Here is a 19,740-nt window from a genome sequence, read left to right as displayed (position 1 = left end):
ACACACACACACACATCACAACAATAAGTGCCTTATGATGGTTACACGATGTACATCCAGAAAGCCTCACTACAGCGATATCTTGAATAAAGAAGGTCCAACAGAGGAAATGATCAGCAGAGAAATAATACTGAGGGTTTTAAAAGCAACGTGTACAGTATATTCTATTTAAATGGCACCTGACTAAGGAAAAAAAAGAAATGTCTGGAAATAGCGCGGTGCTTTCACTTTGTTTGTTCACACCTCCCACACTTCCTAGAGGGAGGGTGCAAACACTGAAAGGAGACAAATCACATTAAGCACCTTAAAAAACTGTGGAACCCTGAATTGGGATGACTGGAGCTGGCAGTTTATCCGTGGGCAGAGGGAGCTCTGCCTCTGCACACTGTTTATCCGAGGCTTACTGTTTACAAGACTTCCAGCTCAACCCCCCGAGCCTTTCAACTCTTGTATTTAGGCCATGCCCACACCATCGAGGACACATCGGAAGATTCCGCGAAGCATGTAAAAGCGGGTTTCTGGCATAGAAAAATTGAAAGAATATATTCTAGTCGGTTTCTAAAAGCTTGCTGTTTGTAAAAAAAGGGAAATATCTTCTTTCTTGAACACCTGTGCTTGAGTCCGTCTTTTGACTTGTGAAATAAATGATCACAGGAAGAGGAGGCAGTGGTAACAGAAAGTTAAGTTGAGGATATGGTTCCCCCTATACAAAGCTGTAGAGACAAACAAAATGGAATATTCATACTTAGAAGTTTATGTTGTGTTTGGTATTCACAGTGCATCGCCTTTTATCAACCAATAAGAGCTGCAGGGAAAATATAAATATGGTTATATTTATAAAAATATAACCATATTTTCACCCACGCACTGATCTAACATTTCCTAAAAAAGGTCATCCCCGGGTATCTTCTTAAACCGAAAATAAATGTTTAAGCGCCTCTAAATCGAGACGCTTGCTGCAGAGCCAGGGAGAACGGAGACACTCACCGGCTCCGGCGCCAAGATAAACAAGCCAAGCAACACAAGCCGCGTGTGAGCCATAACACGGCGATTACGACGGCGGCGGCTGGTTTATACCGTCGCCTGATACGGAGAAAGAGGGAAAGGTGCCGCGTCATGCCAGGCCTCCGCTGCCAAGCCCGTAAACTCTGTCGGTCATCCAACGGAGCTGGGAGACGGTGCTCTGACTGACGAGCAGACGCCGTGGGAGAGCTGTGACTGTGCATTCTGGCCTATCCTGGTGATGATCAACAAGTCCAAGTTCATCGAAGTTTCTTCCTTCAAACTTCACCTCAGAATCTGCTCACTATGACGCGAATCTGAGAAAGCATTTGGGACAAAAAGCTGCTTCGACCTTTAATCTTCTAAATGTGCGCGGCGTGTCTTAAACAAGAAACCGAGGCTACAGCCAACGTGTAGTGTGAGCCTCGCCGGACCATCGGCGTGCCAGGTTTCTAGGATAAGTGGCACTCAACCACTTCAGCCAAGGGCTCCTTTTTTCGAAACAGTATGCATTTTAATGTATTAGCTTGGCACGCGGTTGGAGTGCGGGGGGAGGGGAGGGGGTGTCACGGGGCAACAAACCGAGCTGTGTGTGTGTGGGGGTTCGCGGCTCGCACAAGACGAGTAACGGCCGCTATTCACGACTGTAAGGCCCCGTTTTTTCCACTGCGTGGCAGAGCTCGAAGATCGCCAAGGCACCCAGCCTGTGCCCCCATGGTATGTAGACACTGTCGCTCTCATGCACAAGGACAGAGGACGGGGGGGGGGCTTAAATGTGTGTGTGTGTGTGTGTGTGTGTGTGTGTGTGTGTGTGAGAAAGAGCGTTAAAGAGAGAGAGAGTTGGGAGAGTTTACAGTACAGCTTGCAGGAGACAACGTCCGCTGCCCCTCCGATAAAGCAAAAAACATTTCATCACTAACCGACAGACATAAACATGGCGTCATCAACAAACACACTGTAGTTATGATGAGAGACAGTGACGTTTTCCACCTCTTTGCAGTGTTATTTCAGTTGTAATCAGATTTATGCATTTGAATCAGAATTTAGCTAATTTTTTGACTGTAAGTTTGTGCTCGTTTTAAGTTCGGTAATATGTAATATGAAAAGAAAGCGTTCTGTAGAATATCATGTTTATAATCCTCACAATGAAGTCTTGCATACACCGCTTCTATTCAATTTAAATGAATACACAAGCACAGTATTTCACTCGCGCTTTACACTCCAGAATTGTATTTATGTTTTACTCTTCGAGACTATTTTTTTCCCTTTCATGTGCGTAATGACAGGGATACCGAGGACTGAGGCTGCTGTATTGTAATGAAAGACGTGGTGTGACGTATCGAAAGGTATCGGTACCAAAAAAGCGATACCCAGCTCGACCAAACACGTGCCACTCTGAGCCCAGAGAGCGTTTTCGAAAGCAATACTTTAACTTTCAACTAGACAGTCGACACGGAGAGGTGCGGTGTTCAGCGAGACGCTGGTGACAATTTGTTGATACAGGCGGAGGAAGCGCTCCGTGCCCTATCATTGCATGTGGGATGACAACAGTGCCAGGCTCCAACCCACTCATTAGAATCATTATTTCAAGGACGGGAAGAAGCCTAAAGCTCATATCCTTTCATTGCCATTACACCCCGTCTCAGCGGGATGGAAGCAGACGAAGACGACCCTCGTCAACATGAATCGCAGCACAATGCAGAAAACAAAAAGAAAGCCGCGATGATCAAAACCGCACGAACAACAATGCCCGGACCTGCTAATGATGCGAACATACTGTATATCTGCATCAGTACAAATATTCTGCATTCAAATGAACCAAAAAAACATCAGCCAACTTTCACTGGAATGAATGGAGGTGATTTGGCTCCGTGCTTCTGCAATCAGCGCGTCTTGTTTAAACTGAAATAGATTTCCCACCCCGGCATAGTTCAGCCAAGAGGCAGAGCAGCCTCTCCGAAATGAACTCCAACAGCAACATAAAAAAACACACACATGCATGCACATCTGAAAATCGGAGTCTTGAGCACTCTTTTACCAGCGCTACCGGCTATGGCAAAACGGCACCACATTATCAGGGGATTAATGATTACTTCACGAGACGAGTGTGAAACAAAACTGGGCTGAATCACCCCAGAGAAATAAAAGCTGATCACAGGACTGGAGAGATGTGGAAATAAAAAGGAGGGACGTTAAATCAATGAGATTTAAAATGGGAGTTGCAGTTGGATTTGCGGGGTTGAAGGCTTCCCTATCTGGGTGTCAAGGCATGTATCGTGGGTGTGCTGAACAACATCCAAACATCCCCAAAACACCCCGGGCGCCTTTTGAGAAGCAAAAGAATCTGGGAAAGGGACTGGCTGGGGGAAAGCAGGAAAGGAGGTAGAGGGAGATATAGAGAGTGTGTAATAGGGAGAGAGAATCAATGGGTGCCATGACATCATCGTATGGCAAGGAGCAAGGAGCGGGGTGCCGAGGAGCAGGGGGAGAGAGAGAGAGACAAGAGCACCCACAGTCGCCCATTCCGCCTCTCGGGGCCCATCCTCTGGAATGGATAAGAGGCGAACAATGCGCCCCCCAATGAATGGCATCCCAAATCCCACAGGAGAAAAAACAAGGGGGAGGGCGAGCGGAGAGAAGGAGAAAATAGACGGAGTGAGAGATGGAGAGAGAGAGAGAGAGAGACCCTTAAAAAGATGTGCACACAAAGCAACAAAGCATCTCGGGACATGTAGAGCAAGGCAAGTAGAGATTGAGGACAAAGCTGCCTTTGTCCCTCCAGGCTGGTGGGTGGCTCGGTGGAAGGATTTGAACATGGCAGCGTTTACATTCGGAGCTCTCCGATATATTGATCGGGTCGTGTAATCCCTCAAGCAATCAATGGGAAAAGGTTGGATGGACTCCGGGTGTTTGTCGGGTTTACATGACGGGGGGCACGTGGGAGGCGGGAACGGGGCTTCGCGCCACTCCCTCAGGGGAGCTTCGAGGTTGCGCTCGAAGTTTGGCCCGCCACTCGAGATACCGGTTTGACGGAGGAGGCGAGGGGCAGGGTGGGATGTTCAGGGACCCTCCGATCACAGCACCAAGTCAAAATGGGATGTTTAATTGCATTCCTCATCACACGGCGTTAATAAATAAAGTCACAACCGTCACTGGGAGGGCTTGATTTGTGTGTTTCCACGCAAGTTGTGTGTGTGCGTTGAAGACAAAGAGCTTCCGCTCCTCTGTGATTACAACACTGGTGCTGGAAGCCAGAACAGAAGAAATAAATTAGAATGACAAGAAGGGAAGTCTTTCATGTCTGATGCTTTGATAACAAAAAAACAAAAAGAAAACAAGCAGGTTCCCACAAACTAGAATAAGTCGGCTCATGATTTCGGAGCTAGCTGGGGACAACTTGACACAAAATGGAAGATTCACTCATGAATAAGTCACAAATGAAAGAAGAGAAAAAGGACGAGCTGCGTTATGACATTTATTTTTGGGATCGACAACAAAAAAAAAAAAAAAAAAAAAAAGGGAAGATGCTGGAAAAAGAGGCAGAGCATGTGTTGAAGTAGAATAAATGCGAGTGTGAAAGAGTCAAAGAAAGTGATGAAAGAAGAAGAAAGGCTCTGATCTGGCAGAAATGTGATCTTTCTGACAGTTCAGAGGCTCTTGTGTATGAATGAGCACAATTAACAGCAGGGCAGCTGTGATGCTTACACACACTCCTACGAGAAACGCTTTTATGAAACGAGATACAGCTGGAACGTCATTTAAAGCAGACGCTTTACTGAAAGCACTCTCAACTACTTTGGCATCCAAAACCACTTGTTTTCTTGTTTCTTGGGCTGCAAGAAATTAAACTACGGTTTTATTTTTCAACATATCGATTTGGTCGTACAATGTGACATTTAATAAAAGAACTGCGTGCAGTTAAGACGCAGGAAAGTTTGCTTTTTAATTGAACTTGTAATGGGGAAAAGTGGAGACGAGACATTGACCAGAAGTCCAGGACGCAGGAGAGAATAATCAATGCCTGAACGTATACTGAAATAAAACGTACCTCAGTGTAAAGGGTTGGAGAAAGGCTACTGCTAACCTCTTGACTTTTTTTTTTTTTAACAACAAATGAATGAATTGGTCTGCAAAATGTTGCTCGTATTGTCCAGCTAAAACAGTCCAATGCTCACACATATTTAATGCGATACAAAAACATATAAAAACTGCGAATCCTCACATGTGAGGAGCTAGAAAATGAAGGACTGTGGTGCTGCTGTTTTAATACAAATGCTACAACAGTCTACAACGTTATTCTCAAGTTCATTATCAACTATCAATTTTAGCATCCTATCAAGTATCTTGGGGACTCGCGCTCTGGGAGAGAGATGTCTTTGTTCATACATTTTGATTGAATGTTCGAGGGAGAAACACAAGAAAAATCTGTTTGGGATTTGGTCTTGAAGCTAGATTAAGTTCACTTCCCCCCTTTTGCGGTTTGAAACCCAAAGGAGCTTTGCAGTATCAATTCTCATCAAGTCGGTCTACAGCTATCAGTTAAACATTTCCTTTGAAGTCTGAGTCAGCGAGTGGAAGCTACATCAACTCACTAGCTCTTCCCCGTCCCGTTGTGGCCTAGCATGTCCACAATAAATATTGAAATCGGCGGCGGATGCCTCGCAAGTGGATGTTCTGTATTATGAATGTCACCCTGCTCTTGTTCGGCGGAGCGGTGGCTCACTCTAATGCCACAGCACAGAGAGAGAGAGAGAGAGAGAGAGACACACCACGACTGGCGAGGGATTTCAACTCTCAGACTCAAAGCGACATCAGAGTGTCTACTTGCATGTTTATGAATAAAAAAGAAGATGGATACTGAGGGGAAAATAAGAGGGCGAAAGCGATAGAGAGAGTGAGCCAGCACTCCGTTTCACCAAACGTTCAGCGTGCCCCAGAAGAAGTGGAAGTTGTCGCGACGTCACCCATTGGTTTGAGGACTGCCGTTTCGATGCCTTGAGTTCGGCATTTTAGCCATCGCCATCTTGGATTTTGGCAGTCGCCATCTTGGGTTTTTGCAACCAGAAGTTTTACTAGAGGGTGGAGCTACCGAAGTACAAACGAACGCTGGATTAGGTTATTTCAGGTGACCAGAAATGCTACAATTAACTTTTACAAACTGCAAACACACTGTGAAAGGGTTAAAGACGAGAACACCGACAACTCCAAGACCGGACAACGCTGTGGTAACGACCTGTCAATCACAAGGTAGCCCCGCCCTAAGGCATACCCCACTTTAAGTTCTATTTGACTCTAAATGGACCATCATTTACGAAATGACCATCATGGTGTATTAAAGAAGACTTTTAAACTCGAGATTGAGACCATAAACTCATGTTTACAATGTTTACTGAGGTAATAAATCAAGAGAGAAGTAGAGTCATTTTCTCATAGACTTCTATACAATCAGATTACATTTTGCAGGAGTCGCCCCCTGATTGCCATTACATAGAATATGTAAAATACTGTGATTAACATACAGTAGCATACACACGAGTACAGTAGACTCAAAGGAGTCAAAAAAAGAGCAAAAAACATGTTTTTTGGGGGATAATCAGGTTTTTTTCTGTTTAAGCTTAAAGCCATTTAGATTATCCAAACGTGTTGCTTAAGGTGCTGACAGTAAGTAGAACCATGTAACCTCTGATAAAGGGTTTTGAGTATACTTAAATGTCTCGTTTACAAGCCAAAAAGCTTGTGAACCCCTGAGCGAGATAACTCCTGACGGCCCCTGGTACTGATGATATGGGAAGTCTGCCTGTTGCATATTTCTGGAACAAGGTCGCTCTTACACTCTTAATGTCAACCGCAGTCCATGACGGTGCCAACTACCATATCGTCTTTCCCCGTAAATGATTTGTCAATGCTTGGCAGTGTTTTAAAAACAAAACAAAGACAGACTGTGCCAGCTGTTTTAAGAATATGATACCCACTCATTAAAAGCCTCATTATCTCTCCATCAAACACTGAATCTGTTCTTTTCCTCCTGTCTTATAGCATACCTGGAGCTTTCTAGTGCACAAATTAACTGAATGTATTATTACTGCTGCTGATTCTGTGCCCAATATTTTTTGAAATATGACTAATGGCACTTACGCTTACCTTGATCATATATTAAATATTTTATTCATAATGTCCCTCTTATTATGGTCATCTTATTTTTAGCTACTCTTTGCTTGTTCTCCTCAGGCTTACTTGTTCTGTATGTTTTATGTTGCATGTTAATATTGTTAAAGAAAAAGTTGATCGCAGAAGAACGATGACTGTCGTAATACCACTAAATACATGTTTACTACATTGCTCAATCATCTGAAAATGTTAGCAGCTTAGTCCGAAACACAGTTGTAAAGACTTAAATTGCTGTGCACTCATTCAGGCTTTCACCACTCAGGTTTCTTCTTCAACCGCATGTCAGATGATTGTGGTGCGTGCGTGCGTGCGTGCGTGCGTGCGTGCGTGCGTGCGTGCGTGCGTGCGTGCGTGCGTGCGTGCGCTACACCCTCCAGCACGAAGCCACTTACTGGCGTTTTTACTTGCTTCTCTTCGAGCACACCTTTATGCCACAAAGACCAGATCTCTGCAGACAACACAGCTCATAATTAAAATGGGTAGATTGTGCAGGCCTACTTCTATTTCAAGGTCTGAGCTGTTGGAAAGGAACTCGAGTCTGGATAGTGTGCTTAAAACACAGATAAAAGCACAGATTCTTGATGCTTCTTTAGTGTTTTAATGAAAGGGAAACTCTGCACATCATTGATACAACTGTAACTGCCTGAGGGGAAGAGACATTCCATCCAGAACATGCTACTATTAGTACTTCTACTATACTGCCATTAATCCATAGTTCACATCCAATTATACAGCTCTCTGTCTTTCCAGATGTCTCATATCTAGAGAACCATTGATCCGATCCACTTCACATTTGGCGGGTGTTTAGCCGGGGACCCGAGGGAGTGCTTCTGTCCAATTTGGTGCAATTTGGACACGCGATGTGTTCAATATTAAAAAGGAACTTTGAACAAGCAAGCGAACAGCGATTCAGCAGCGGGGGCGGGGCTTCAGGGCTCTGAGTCCAGCATGTCATCCGCAGCTTGCTTTACAACAGAACTCTTCTTCACTTCCCTGGAGACAACACAAGCGTATAGCCAACAGGAAGCAGAATCAAACCGGTGTAACCGGGAGTACTTGGGTGTGTTTTTCCACCCGCAGTAAGACAGTATCGAGTCTTACAGCAGGGAAATACAAACTCATCACACTAATAACGTTACCACCAGCAAAATAACTGCTATTTAAACCGATGCTCTGTTTTACAACCGCAGGGGTTATGTCAAAACAAACGACCAATATGCATGTTTGGAAATAATCTCCACTCAGTGAATTCCACCAATGTTTGTGGCTGGTCAGATCAGTGACTTTGGGTTTTTCGGGTGCGTATTTAGTGATTTGGGGGCCCAGGCCAACACTGTCTTGCTTTACTCTTTACCCTCTCTCTAAATGTTGGTATTGGCACTGGTGGAAGAAGTAGACCGACTCAAAACATTTTTTTTTTAATGCCACACAGTAAAAATCCTGCATTACAATTTGTACTCAAGTGAAGAGTGAAAGAGTGGCATTATCAGCACAATGTACCTACATTTACTGAGCGTCAGTTCAAGGTAGAGCCTTCAATTCTAATACGATAAGAATATTATGGCTCCACATTTCAATTGTTATATTTTTAAAGTCAAGTCTGAATCTGCAACATAACCCCGGAACATTTCTCTGTCAAGCAAATGTAGTACTACAATGCTTCCCTCTGAGGTAGAAGTACACAGGAAGTAGTATACAGTTGAGTTGCATATTTTCTTTACATGATGTTGGGCCATTTGTAAGTTATTTCTGGGTACAATGAGTAACAAACTTCAATAGGTTTCATATGTAAACATCATAATAAATCAGGTTGCCTACATTGCCTCACGGTAAAGTCTTCCCCAGGTGAACAGAGTGCATTTCACTGGAGTATCTGACCGTGAGAAGTCACGACCCGAGCGTGTGACGCAACTATGTCATGGCAGGTGTATTCCTGAGGACCAAAGGAAGCGCAGTGTTGAGTGTGAAGTTGTCTGTATGAGCAGTTCTTGTAAAAGCTCCTGTTAGAACAGCCATATTATCAACGGGCACTGCTCTAGTTAACAAAGGAAATTGACACAAATCCCCCACTCTCCTCCACATGTATTAGTGTTGTTGTTGTTGCTGTTGACGCCTATACCCATCCTTCTCTTCATCCTTTACCAATGTCATCTCTCTGTTATCATCCTCCAATTTTCCTCATCCCCATTCCTATTTTTTCTGCGTCTTTCCCATCACCTTTCCCTGCATCCTCATCTTCTTCCTTCAATTCCATGCTCAGATCCTTCTAATGCCTCAGCTGCTTCTCCTTTGGGATAACAGACGAGCTGTGCAACAGGTCTGGCGTCATACCTACAACGATTGAGGGCATTCCCACCCAGCCTTACGGGGATAAACTGGAGATCTCACCCTTGAAACATTAAGGGGTGAGGGTGAGGACATTCACCACTGCGCGGATGCACAGCAACTTTCCACTGAAGCAGATACAAATTCAGTTTAGAGACATAGCAGCTCCCCTGTGTGGGGTGTTATACGCCGACTGCTGCACGGCAACAGGAACAGTGATCTATAATTTCAATATATGTCGTTTTGGAGGCAGAGGGCGGAATTTTATAAAGAAGAAATACCCCCCCCCCCCCCCCCGACAATAAATGCTTCAATGAAAACAGAAAACAAAATCTAAACATAAAAGCGGTCCCCTTATTTGTCCAAATATGTCGTCCAACATCTCCTCCACTGTACTGTGGATATACCATGTGTCACATGAAGGAGATGTGAAAAGCTCCCGGGCAGTCCTCCTCCTCCTCTTCCTCCTCGGGGAGAGTGTTAATGAAGCAGGAGGCTGGTCAGATGGGGGAGTCTCTGACTCGCCACCTCGGTTCCACGCAATCAATAATATACAGACGGCCTCCCTCGCCTTTTCCTCTCCTCTCCTTCCATTTTCTTTCCTTTATCCTCTTCATCCCCTTTATTTTACTCCCTATGTGTTTTCACTCCATCTCCCTTTCCCCTCATACCTCCCCTGACCCCTGACACCTGTTATCCTCTAATTTCTCCCTTTTTTCCCAGTTTTTGGTAGGAAACAAAGTTACTGTCAGGAAACTGTGATTTGAAAACACACTGGTGGAAATGAAAAAAATAAAAAACATGCATGCTCAAAACACAAAGTTAAACAGGTATCCTATACATCTCTCAGATACTTTACTGCCCACCAGGGGCGCTTTTCCGATCTGTGAGGCAACAGTGCCCCCTGCAGTTCACCGGAGGAGGTGAACCCCGGCGACGCTCAGTGAAGTTGGTCCTCTACACTTTTAACCAGCCTTGCTTTAGCCCCCCCCCCCCCGAGCTATCTCCTCCCACAAGGGGAATTGTGTAAGTGGATTTAAATAAATTAATGCCTCTTCTCCTAGCCTCGGGAAAACACAGCAGAAAAAAGCCCAAAACAGAAAAAAAAAAAAAATTCAAACTGCTGTCACATTCACAAAGAACATATATATTTTTTTCCTCGCTCAAGCCTATAGGCCCGCATTTTAGGACGGCAGCGATTCGAATATGTCATGCCTAATTCCACGTTTAGGCTGAGCCGGCATTCTCTGGGGACTGAATACAAAGCAGCCTGAAAGAAAGACACTTGACTAGTCAGCTGGAACAACGCTATCCAGGCTTCGGGGCATAATCAGTCACACCATTTTGAGACCAAAACTGCTTTGAAAAAAAAAAAAAAAAAAAAAAGCAGTCATAACTAAAATGATTTCCAGCGTCCAAGCCAACAAACAGCCGCCCTGTGCAGCGTTTACAGTCTGCAGAATACAGTTCAAATGTTTGTCAAAGCATCGAGGGCACTTGACTCGTGTTATCTGGCTCAGTATGTGGGCACATTTGAGGTCGAGAAGAAAGGAAACATTAAGTCATAGCCTGGTGAGGTCTCACTCCTTCTGCTCCAGCAACAGAGCAATGCTTCTCCCAGTGGAAAAGAAAGAAGGGAGTGAGGGGGGGCTCATGAGGTCTTGGCTATTAGAGTAACTGCACAGCATTAGCTAATTGGGATCCAAACAAACTCCTCTGAATACCAATGAATGGGAACAGGGAAATCTAAAGTCAAAACCATATTTGTATCATGGTCCTTGGTGTTTTCTTTTTCTTTTCATCATACAAATATTTAGGGCAAGGATGCTGCACCAAAATCCTTTATGTAATATGCTGCTTTAAATTGACTCCATGCAAAGACTGAGTACTGAGAATATAAAGGAAACCATATATAAGCATCACTAATAAGGCACACAGACTGAATCTAAAACGTATTGTCAACAAGCCTGGATAAAGTTTAAATCTAGCCCCCAGAGAACAAAAACACCCTGGAGGTTTCTGATAACAAGCTCCCGGATCTCTGGTCTTTACACTACAGTTACTCTGCAGCCAGATGTGCGTCTACCTCTGGGTCAAGACAGACACCGGTGGGATTACCATCCATTAGCAAAGAAAGAGGGACAGGTTGGGGATGCTTCTCATTTGGCATAAACAGGGAACAGTTCTCTGTGTCCACTCTGGATAATACGTTGTTTTTTTTGTTTTTTTTAAAGTAGTTGGTGTGAATAGTATTCGCGAAGCAGAGCAAGAAAACTAATGACAGCTGTGTAGTCTGTGTATGTACACATGTGTGTGTCGGTTCACACCTCAGAGTCTTCATTGCGAAGCCCCAGTTGGAGGACAGCACTGGGAGACTTCAGTCTGGCTTGGCTGGACTGGGCCATCTGCAGGTTCAACTGCCAGCCGACATACTCCAGCTGCAACACACAAACAGAGCCAGTTAAGTCAATTTAATAGATGCCCTTGACACATTTTTTTTTTTAGACTCTATGAAAAGCTGTTTCCCACAAAATAACAGCCCAAGCTGAATTCCTAATGAAATATATGTATATTTATGAGCATATTGATATTGCATTTGGGCTTTTTTTCCTCAAGCTCTCACCATCTGACATTTTTTCATCGCTACTCAAACATTACTATTGTTTAATTCATACAAAGCTCTTTGGAATCGATGATTTTCATAAGCACTATATAACATAATTATCGGAAATGAAAATAGGCAGATCAAACTGTTAAATATTAATTATAGTACTCATTAACTTCGAGACATTCTGTTGTATTTGGTCAAGTGCTGTCTATAAAGACTATTTCACAAATAATTGATTAATCGCTATCGGTCTAAAAAACACCACAAGATAGTAGAGTACACGGTGATGTCATCAACAGTCCCAAACACAAAAATATTAAATTTACTATATAGCAAATTGGCACATTTGACAACCTTGAATCAAATGTTTGGCCTTTTATTTAGCTTGCTCCATTATCATAATAGCTAAAGATTCATTTTTCTTCAATGAATGGACTAATTGATTATTATTAATTGATTCATTCTTGCAGCTATGATTTGTTCCAGATTTTCTGACTTATTTTGAGCTTATTCAAGATAAGTTGTGACTTTCTGACTTTTGTGTTCCTATTTTATAAAGACGAGACAGCAAACCAAGACACATTTCACGGCTTATTATTGGCTCGTTAGCTGACCATGGACTGACCAGGTGACCTCGAGCTAAACTCATCATAAGCAGCCACTGCATTACCACACTTATGAATATGGTAATTACCATAGACATTCAATTTAACTCTGTAGAACTTCTCAAAGTTTTAAGCTACCTTGTTTCCAAGCTGCCTGTTGTCAGACTATAAATCCCAGCCAGCTGTAGCTGCAGCGTGATAGATTAGCAGCAGTGAGTCAAGGCAGGCCAGTTAAGTGTTTTATGATGCAGAGAGAGGCCGTAATAATAAACCATGTGTGACTTAATGGGTGCTTCCGCGGCATCAGACGACAGGTGTGAGGTGGGGAAAGGCTGGGCCACATTAATAGCACAGGAACAGCGTCCTCATTAGCATGAATAAACATTGCAGCTCAATGATGTCTTACTGATTTTCTGGGAATAAAATAAATGGAAATCCAGTCTGATTTATGTCTGCATTTCCTTGCTCCATCGTGTTAATATTTTTGTTGGGTGTGTTGTGTGGCACAATCCCAGCAGCAGTTCACTCATTTAGAAGAAGAAGAAAGCAGGGAACGAAAGGGTATCCTCACTGTTCACCGCAGACAAAGACAAATGTCTTCATTCTCCTGAAAGCAGCAACGTTGATTAAAACGGCAGCGGGGCTAATCAATCAGACAACTGGCAGTGGGCAACATAAAGAATAACGTCCCGTCAAGTCCAGCCGGGAAAAGGTAATTCCAGTGAGCAGTGCACCTCAACAAAGATCGTTATGGAGAGACATTAGTCTCTTTAGCATCAAAGTCTGGACGTCCGAGTCTTCCACCCGCCCTTTAAACGCAACATGCATTTGTGGATCGGAGCCTGTGAGGAAGAGTCTCAAAACTCCACGCACAAACGCAATCTAACCCACAAATGTCACGTGACTGGTGCAATAAATAAATACAAAAAAAGTTTATATAAGTAGAATACTGATATTTGTTCAAGTTGGGTTGCATTTATGCGTTATATTGTTTTGCATTCGTTCAAATCAGTTGGTATTTGTTTGTGTATTGGAAGACGCATTTGTTAAAAAGCAACCAATTACCCACAAAACACAATGTTAAATCTTGTTGTTATTTGTGGAGCTAGAAACATTGATTTGTCCCCAGTACTGAGAATAATTTCTCTCCATCTATCTTAAGGGATAGATCATCTTAAAACCAAGAATACATATTTTCCCTCTTACCTGCAGAGCTATTCATCTATCTAGATTGCTTTGGTGAGAGTTGTCTAGTTTTGGAGATATCTGCCGTAGAGATGTCTAACTTCTCCCCACTATAATGGGACTATATGGCATCCGGCTTGTGGTGCTCAAAGCGCAAAACAATATTTTTGAAAAACTCAACAGCAATGTAATTTTCCAGTAATCATGACTCGGCTACTCAAGATAACCCACAGACCTTGTTGTGAGAAGTTTTCATGCGCGTATCACCGCGCTGAAGGAGGAGCGATACTGCTCGCTCACCTAGCGCCACTGAGCTAGCTAGCGTTACAGCTCAGCCGAGGAGGACGCCGCTAACGTTTCCGTCTTGCATTGCCATGAGCCTCTCGTCCATGAGTAGATGCACGCTTCCTTCTGCGCAGCAATGCGGTTGGTGGGTGTACTTCGATAGAAAGAAAATAGTGCCGACATAAAACTGCTCACAACAAGTTCTGTGGATTATCTTGAGAAACCGGGTCATGATTTCTGGAAAGAGACTTTGCTGTTAATTTTTTTTAATGTTTTGTTGGGGGGGGGGGGCGCTTTGAGCACAACAAACCCAGTGCCATATAGCCCCGTTATATTGGAGAGAAGTTAGATGTCTTTATGGTTGATATCTCCAAAACTAGACAACTCACACCAAAACAATCTAGATTGATGAATAGCTCTGCAGGTAAGAGGAAAAATATGTATTTTTTTATTTTGGGGTGAACTGTCCCTTTAACCTCTAGTTTGATCGGTGTTTAAAAAGCGTCACTTTTAAAACACCGGCTGAAACACCGACAGCGGCTGAGAATTGCATGACGTATCATATAAGGCTAACATGAGGAAGTTGTTATAAGGTGGCAAAGGTATGAATCCTATAAAAGAGCCATTCATCCTACTCAAAGTCTCAAAACCCTGCTTTCTGTTCAAAGTGGATTAGAAAAAAATATACATGTAAGTTATGAAGTCAAAATGTAGCAGAGGTTTTTTTTCCAGGATCAATGGCTGTCACGGCCTTCTGCTGGCAGCAACAAATTCATGGGGGAAGAGAGAGATGACGAGCGAGACCCGGGCAGGTGAGAAGTCTGATGTGACTGATGGTTACACGCTGCTTATTTACTGGCTGTTAGATCTTAATTCCCTTGACTTTGTAAGGAATGCCGTTTGATGTGTCAGTGCTTAATCAACTTATAGGGAGGAATTAAAAAAATGGATGCGACAACTTGTGAGCTGCAAAGGAACTCTTTGTAAGCCAAACACAGCTGGAATGAATTCACACAAAATCCGGTCGGTCTTAATATGGATCGTGTTGATTCTCAATTTAGTATGGAGTGACTATAATGTGTTCTCACTAAACAGTGCTCCGCTCAAAGGGATGAAACAGAGTGTCTGGCAGAGGATTAATCTTACACGTCAGCAACATGCTCAAGTTGAGGTTTGTGCTAGTAGACATAGACAAAGTTCAGAGCTACAGCTGTCTGATGGTTAACAACGGATGAACAAATACAGTTGTTGATCAGCCTCACCTTCTTCGGAGCAAAGGTGTTTTGCTTTAGTTTCTCCACCAGCTGGGGTCCGGCCGCGGCCCAGGTTTGAGAGAACACCTCGGCCTTGTCTGGGTTTAGACGAACCGCCTCCAGCTGTTGCTGCAGAGAGGCCGGCTTTACGTTATGATACACCGCCTACAGACGAGAGGAGATACGGGTTAGAATGACTTTACATACCATTAACCGTGTCTTACCGGTGCAACAGTTCCCTCTTACAATCGTATTCCTATTCAACTCTATACACTCAACATTGCTACAATAGAACAACTCATGATGCAACAGTGACCCCAGCTGGAGAGATGGACTCACAAGGAGATCCACACTAACAGGCACAAACGCTACATGCCAATTTCTACCCGTCTCACTTTCTTTCTGAAAATATGCACTTAAGCAAAGTAGCAATAGTAACTTTGCATGGTCATTTACTACATTATCTTTTTGTTTTCTGATGATTTTTCTCAGTTAAATGCTTGTGAGTAATGTAAACAAGCCCTGGAGGTAAATATCAAGTGGACAGACTATTCTGTCTGCACTGAAACAACATACTGAAGTGGGTTGAAGTCATGTTATTTCTTTCCCAATACCAAAGTAATGTAAAACTTTTTCTTTACTTACTTGGCCTCCTCCATCACATCTAATACCTAATGTTGAATCCTTCTATTAATTATAATTAATAACTAAATATTAAGAATTAAAGAACAATCATTTTTTAAAAAGAACTCAAACCTAATAAAATTACACTATGAAGAAAAATGAGATGAAACCCTCACAGTACTGTAACAAATGTCAGATGACCCCCCCCACCTGCTCGAGTATAAACGCAGCAGTTTCCAGGACTAGATTGAGAGCCTGTTTGTCCAATGAGAGAGCAGCCTGAAGTTTCTCTTCCTCCTCGTCACTGAATGTCCGCTCGCCCTGTGTAGGAGACATGGTTTACTCTGCGTTTTCAAGAACTGGAAAGAATGATTGAAATGCTAATTTCTGATTGAGAGTCAACAACTTTTCAAAATACTAAAATATGAAACATTTTTAGAATAGATTGTGTGTGTGTGTCAGAAGCCAGAATACAATGTCTAACAGTTCAAATTCAATATAATCTGACATTTGAACAACCACCGTGGAGTCAACCATCACAGATTAAACTAATAACATTAACAATCGCTCTACTTAGTCCATGCAACAGGAAGCCATACCAGTGAGGCAAACCAGTTCAATGTAGTTGGTTACACCTGTGCTTTTCAGGCTGTGACATGTCAATGTGTTTTTTATAAATATTCTCATTAAACAAACGGTGTATTACTTTCTCTCAGCGAATCAAAACACAGAACTCAACAGACAAATTGTTCTTAGCATTAATGACTGACACCTTGACAGCCAGCTCCACAGGGCCAGGCATGCGTGTGCATTCATTAGAGCAGAGTGTGTGACTGATGCTCCAGTAAGTCATTATGCATGCACTGCTCTCTCTGGCACTACAGCTTTGCAGCAAAAAGCCTCAAAAGCCTCTTGTCTTTGGCTCGGTTAACAGTGTGCGCAGTCTCCGCACCTTCAGATGAAGCTTTTGTATGATGCGGGAGATCAGCCTGGAGAACTTGTTCACATCAATCGCGTTGATGAAAGTCACCGCTTCTTTGATGCTGTGTTCGGAGAGAAGAGTCGGGAGTGTTAATGACAGCGGCGCAGAAAGCGCTCAGATCTTTTGAGTTAAGAAACAGAATCACGGTTCACTGCCAAGAGTATGATGTCATACATGAAAGGTGTGTCACGCTGGCTGTCATTGCATTTCAAAAGGCACTTCTATACATTGACAACAAACAGACATCAGCTATAAACAATGCAGCAGTGACAACATACAGCATCAGCAAATACAAGTGTCTTCTATATATTGCAATAGGTTCCACGGGGATAAAAGCATCAGTATGAGGGTGAAGAGTGAAGAGAGCACCCTAAAATAAGGTACACGTGTGTACATAAATGTTAAGACTACTATTCACACACAGACATAATAGCTACTGCAGAGTAAACAGGCAGTATGCTGAACGATATTGAAAGAAATATCTAACTATAATATTTTCTTACTGATATTGTAATAGGGATATGATTTGCGATTTTTGAGGGAATTGAAAAACATAAGAAAATTAATATGGTTTGATTTTTGTCTGTACCAAACAAAGATGTTTTCTATGGATATAATGTGTAGGATAAGACGTCTCTGCAGCACGACAATGTTTAATTTAAAATGGTATTTTGACACACATTTCGCCTTAAACAAATATGTGCACCTCCTGTGATTTGAAATATGCAGTAGCCCATAATGAAATTCCAAATAATTGTGCAGCCCTACTGTTTTCACAGCTATTTCACTAGTTGTACATGTGTGCATTAAAAACTAAGTTAGTACCACAAAGCTAATACACTCCATCAGAAGGGAGAATTCCTATTTGAGTCAGGTAGTAGCACTACAAACATTGATGTAATACAAATGACCAGCTCTGATACATTTGAGACGTTTTCACACACGCAAAAACACTACATTGACGTTATTACATTAGTCCACACATGGCATGTGTTGTATTTCATTGGTTTGATTGCCCAATGCAACCTAGTTAACCTAAAACAGTGCATCATAGCTACATGTTTTGGAAACAAATTGTAAGTCTAAAACCTTTTGTCTGCAAAGTGAAATGTATCCTTTAAGATTTTACTTAATTTACATTTCCGTCTGAAATATTGTGGTTGATTGTACAAAGTCTTATTAGAAGAGGAAATAGACTAAAAGGACATTTCCTGACAAGTTAAATGTTACTTCGAATTAGAAGTAAGAGAGCAAGAAAACCGAATTAACACGCAGCTTAATGAGGACAGCAGTAACGTAAGTCATTCCCACGCTAGTGTAACGTATTTGCTAAGGTCCATGTATGCACCAGATCACAATACCGGTAACTTTGAGGATGCCTTCCTTTCTCGGGATTTGGCTACAGCTCTCTTCACGTAAGATAACGTTACTGGAAGGATTTATTTTCTGTAAATACAAAAATAAAAGCTGCTTACCTTTGTGTTTCTTTTAAAAAAGAAGTCATTATTGTCTGTTGCTTTCTGAAAATGAAGAGTTGAAAAGTGTCAAAGCAGCAGCAGCAGCAGCATCCTCTCTGTTGTCATTCCTTCTTCCTGATGTCACGAGATGACACACGTGACAGTCAAAGCTGCGCGATAATGCGCAGTAAAATGCAGGATCGAGACAAATAGATAAACTATAGAGACAAATGAATGCACGTTTAAAAGTGTGTCACTGGTGTATTTCTAACACAACAGTGTCGACAACAACTGTATATTAAAGCCACTGTGACCACGCAATATAATTCGTTGCACCGTAAATTGCATAAAAGCTGCGCACGATAAAGTATCTGCTACAAGAGTCACTACGGAATAAGCGATGGACAAACAGAGCCGGCACCAAATGCGCGACAGCAGAAGAATCATTGTTGTTTTAAAGCAATGTTTTAAAAAGGCTAGGTTAAGTTACATTTAATAATCTCACTGCTAGTAGATGTACCATATATCATATTTTAAAAATAAAAATACTCCATTGCAAATAAAAGCCAATGTTACTTCAGTAAAAGTACATAAGTATTATCAGAAAGTGTTCAAAGTAATTGGACTCATTATGTAAAATGGCTCTTTTCAAAGTTCATAATATATTATTTAGTTGTCACTAACAAGCATTTCATTGTTCTTGTTTGACAATGTGGTATATTAGTATTATAGTACTGCATCCTATCAAGTATGCATATTATGTCTTTTATATGTAAAGGTGTGACAAATAAATGTGGCAAAGTAACAATTACAACATTTCCATCATAAATGTAGAAGTAGTAGAAGTATAAAGAAGCATAAAATGGAAATACTTAAGTGTGTACTTAGCTACATTCCACCACTGCTTACTAGTACTACTCTCTAATAAATCAGCCTTTATAAAGGGCTTATGTAATAATTCATGCTTTTGTTATGGTTCATAAATTATTTATTAATGCCTTATAGGTCTGTGGAGACATTAAGACAAATTATGGGTTGCCAGGTTATTACAAAAGCCCCATTGGCTGGTGTTAAGCCTTTCCTTTTGGAAATATATATATATATATTACAGTTGATCTGCAAGTGTTCATAAGGTGTTAATGGATCACATGCAGCCCTTTCCTACAAGTGTGGAAATGGGCTGACCAGGCAAAGAGTTTTCACAACCTAAAATGTATTCTTAAGAACTGCTCATAACAGATGTATA

General features: G+C 42.2%; 1 protein-coding gene across 1 annotated transcript in view; it reads right to left on the bottom strand.

Annotated features, from left to right (window-relative positions):
- commd10 (COMM domain containing 10) overlaps window positions 1-18,621 on the bottom strand; it is a 58,532-nt gene extending 39,911 nt beyond the window's left edge. The window contains exons 1-5 of the mRNA XM_031856152.1: window positions 18,513-18,621; window positions 17,008-17,098; window positions 16,266-16,376; window positions 15,441-15,596; window positions 11,823-11,933 (exon numbers count right to left, since the gene is read on the bottom strand). Of these exons, the coding sequence (XP_031712012.1) occupies window positions 11,823-11,933; window positions 15,441-15,596; window positions 16,266-16,376; window positions 17,008-17,098; window positions 18,513-18,541 (498 nt within the window). The 5' untranslated portion in view covers window positions 18,542-18,621. The remainder of the gene's footprint in view (window positions 1-11,822; window positions 11,934-15,440; window positions 15,597-16,265; window positions 16,377-17,007; window positions 17,099-18,512) is intronic.
- Window positions 18,622-19,740: the final 1,119 nt, after the last annotated feature.

This window comes from Anarrhichthys ocellatus, unplaced genomic scaffold (genome assembly GCF_004355925.1).
Source record: "Anarrhichthys ocellatus isolate YVR2014 unplaced genomic scaffold, GSC_Weel_1.0 scaffold17, whole genome shotgun sequence".
Lineage (NCBI taxonomy): Eukaryota > Metazoa > Chordata > Actinopteri > Perciformes > Anarhichadidae > Anarrhichthys > Anarrhichthys ocellatus.
The sequence above is the reverse complement of the archived record's forward strand: the minus strand, read 5'-3'. Positions and strand labels throughout refer to the sequence as shown.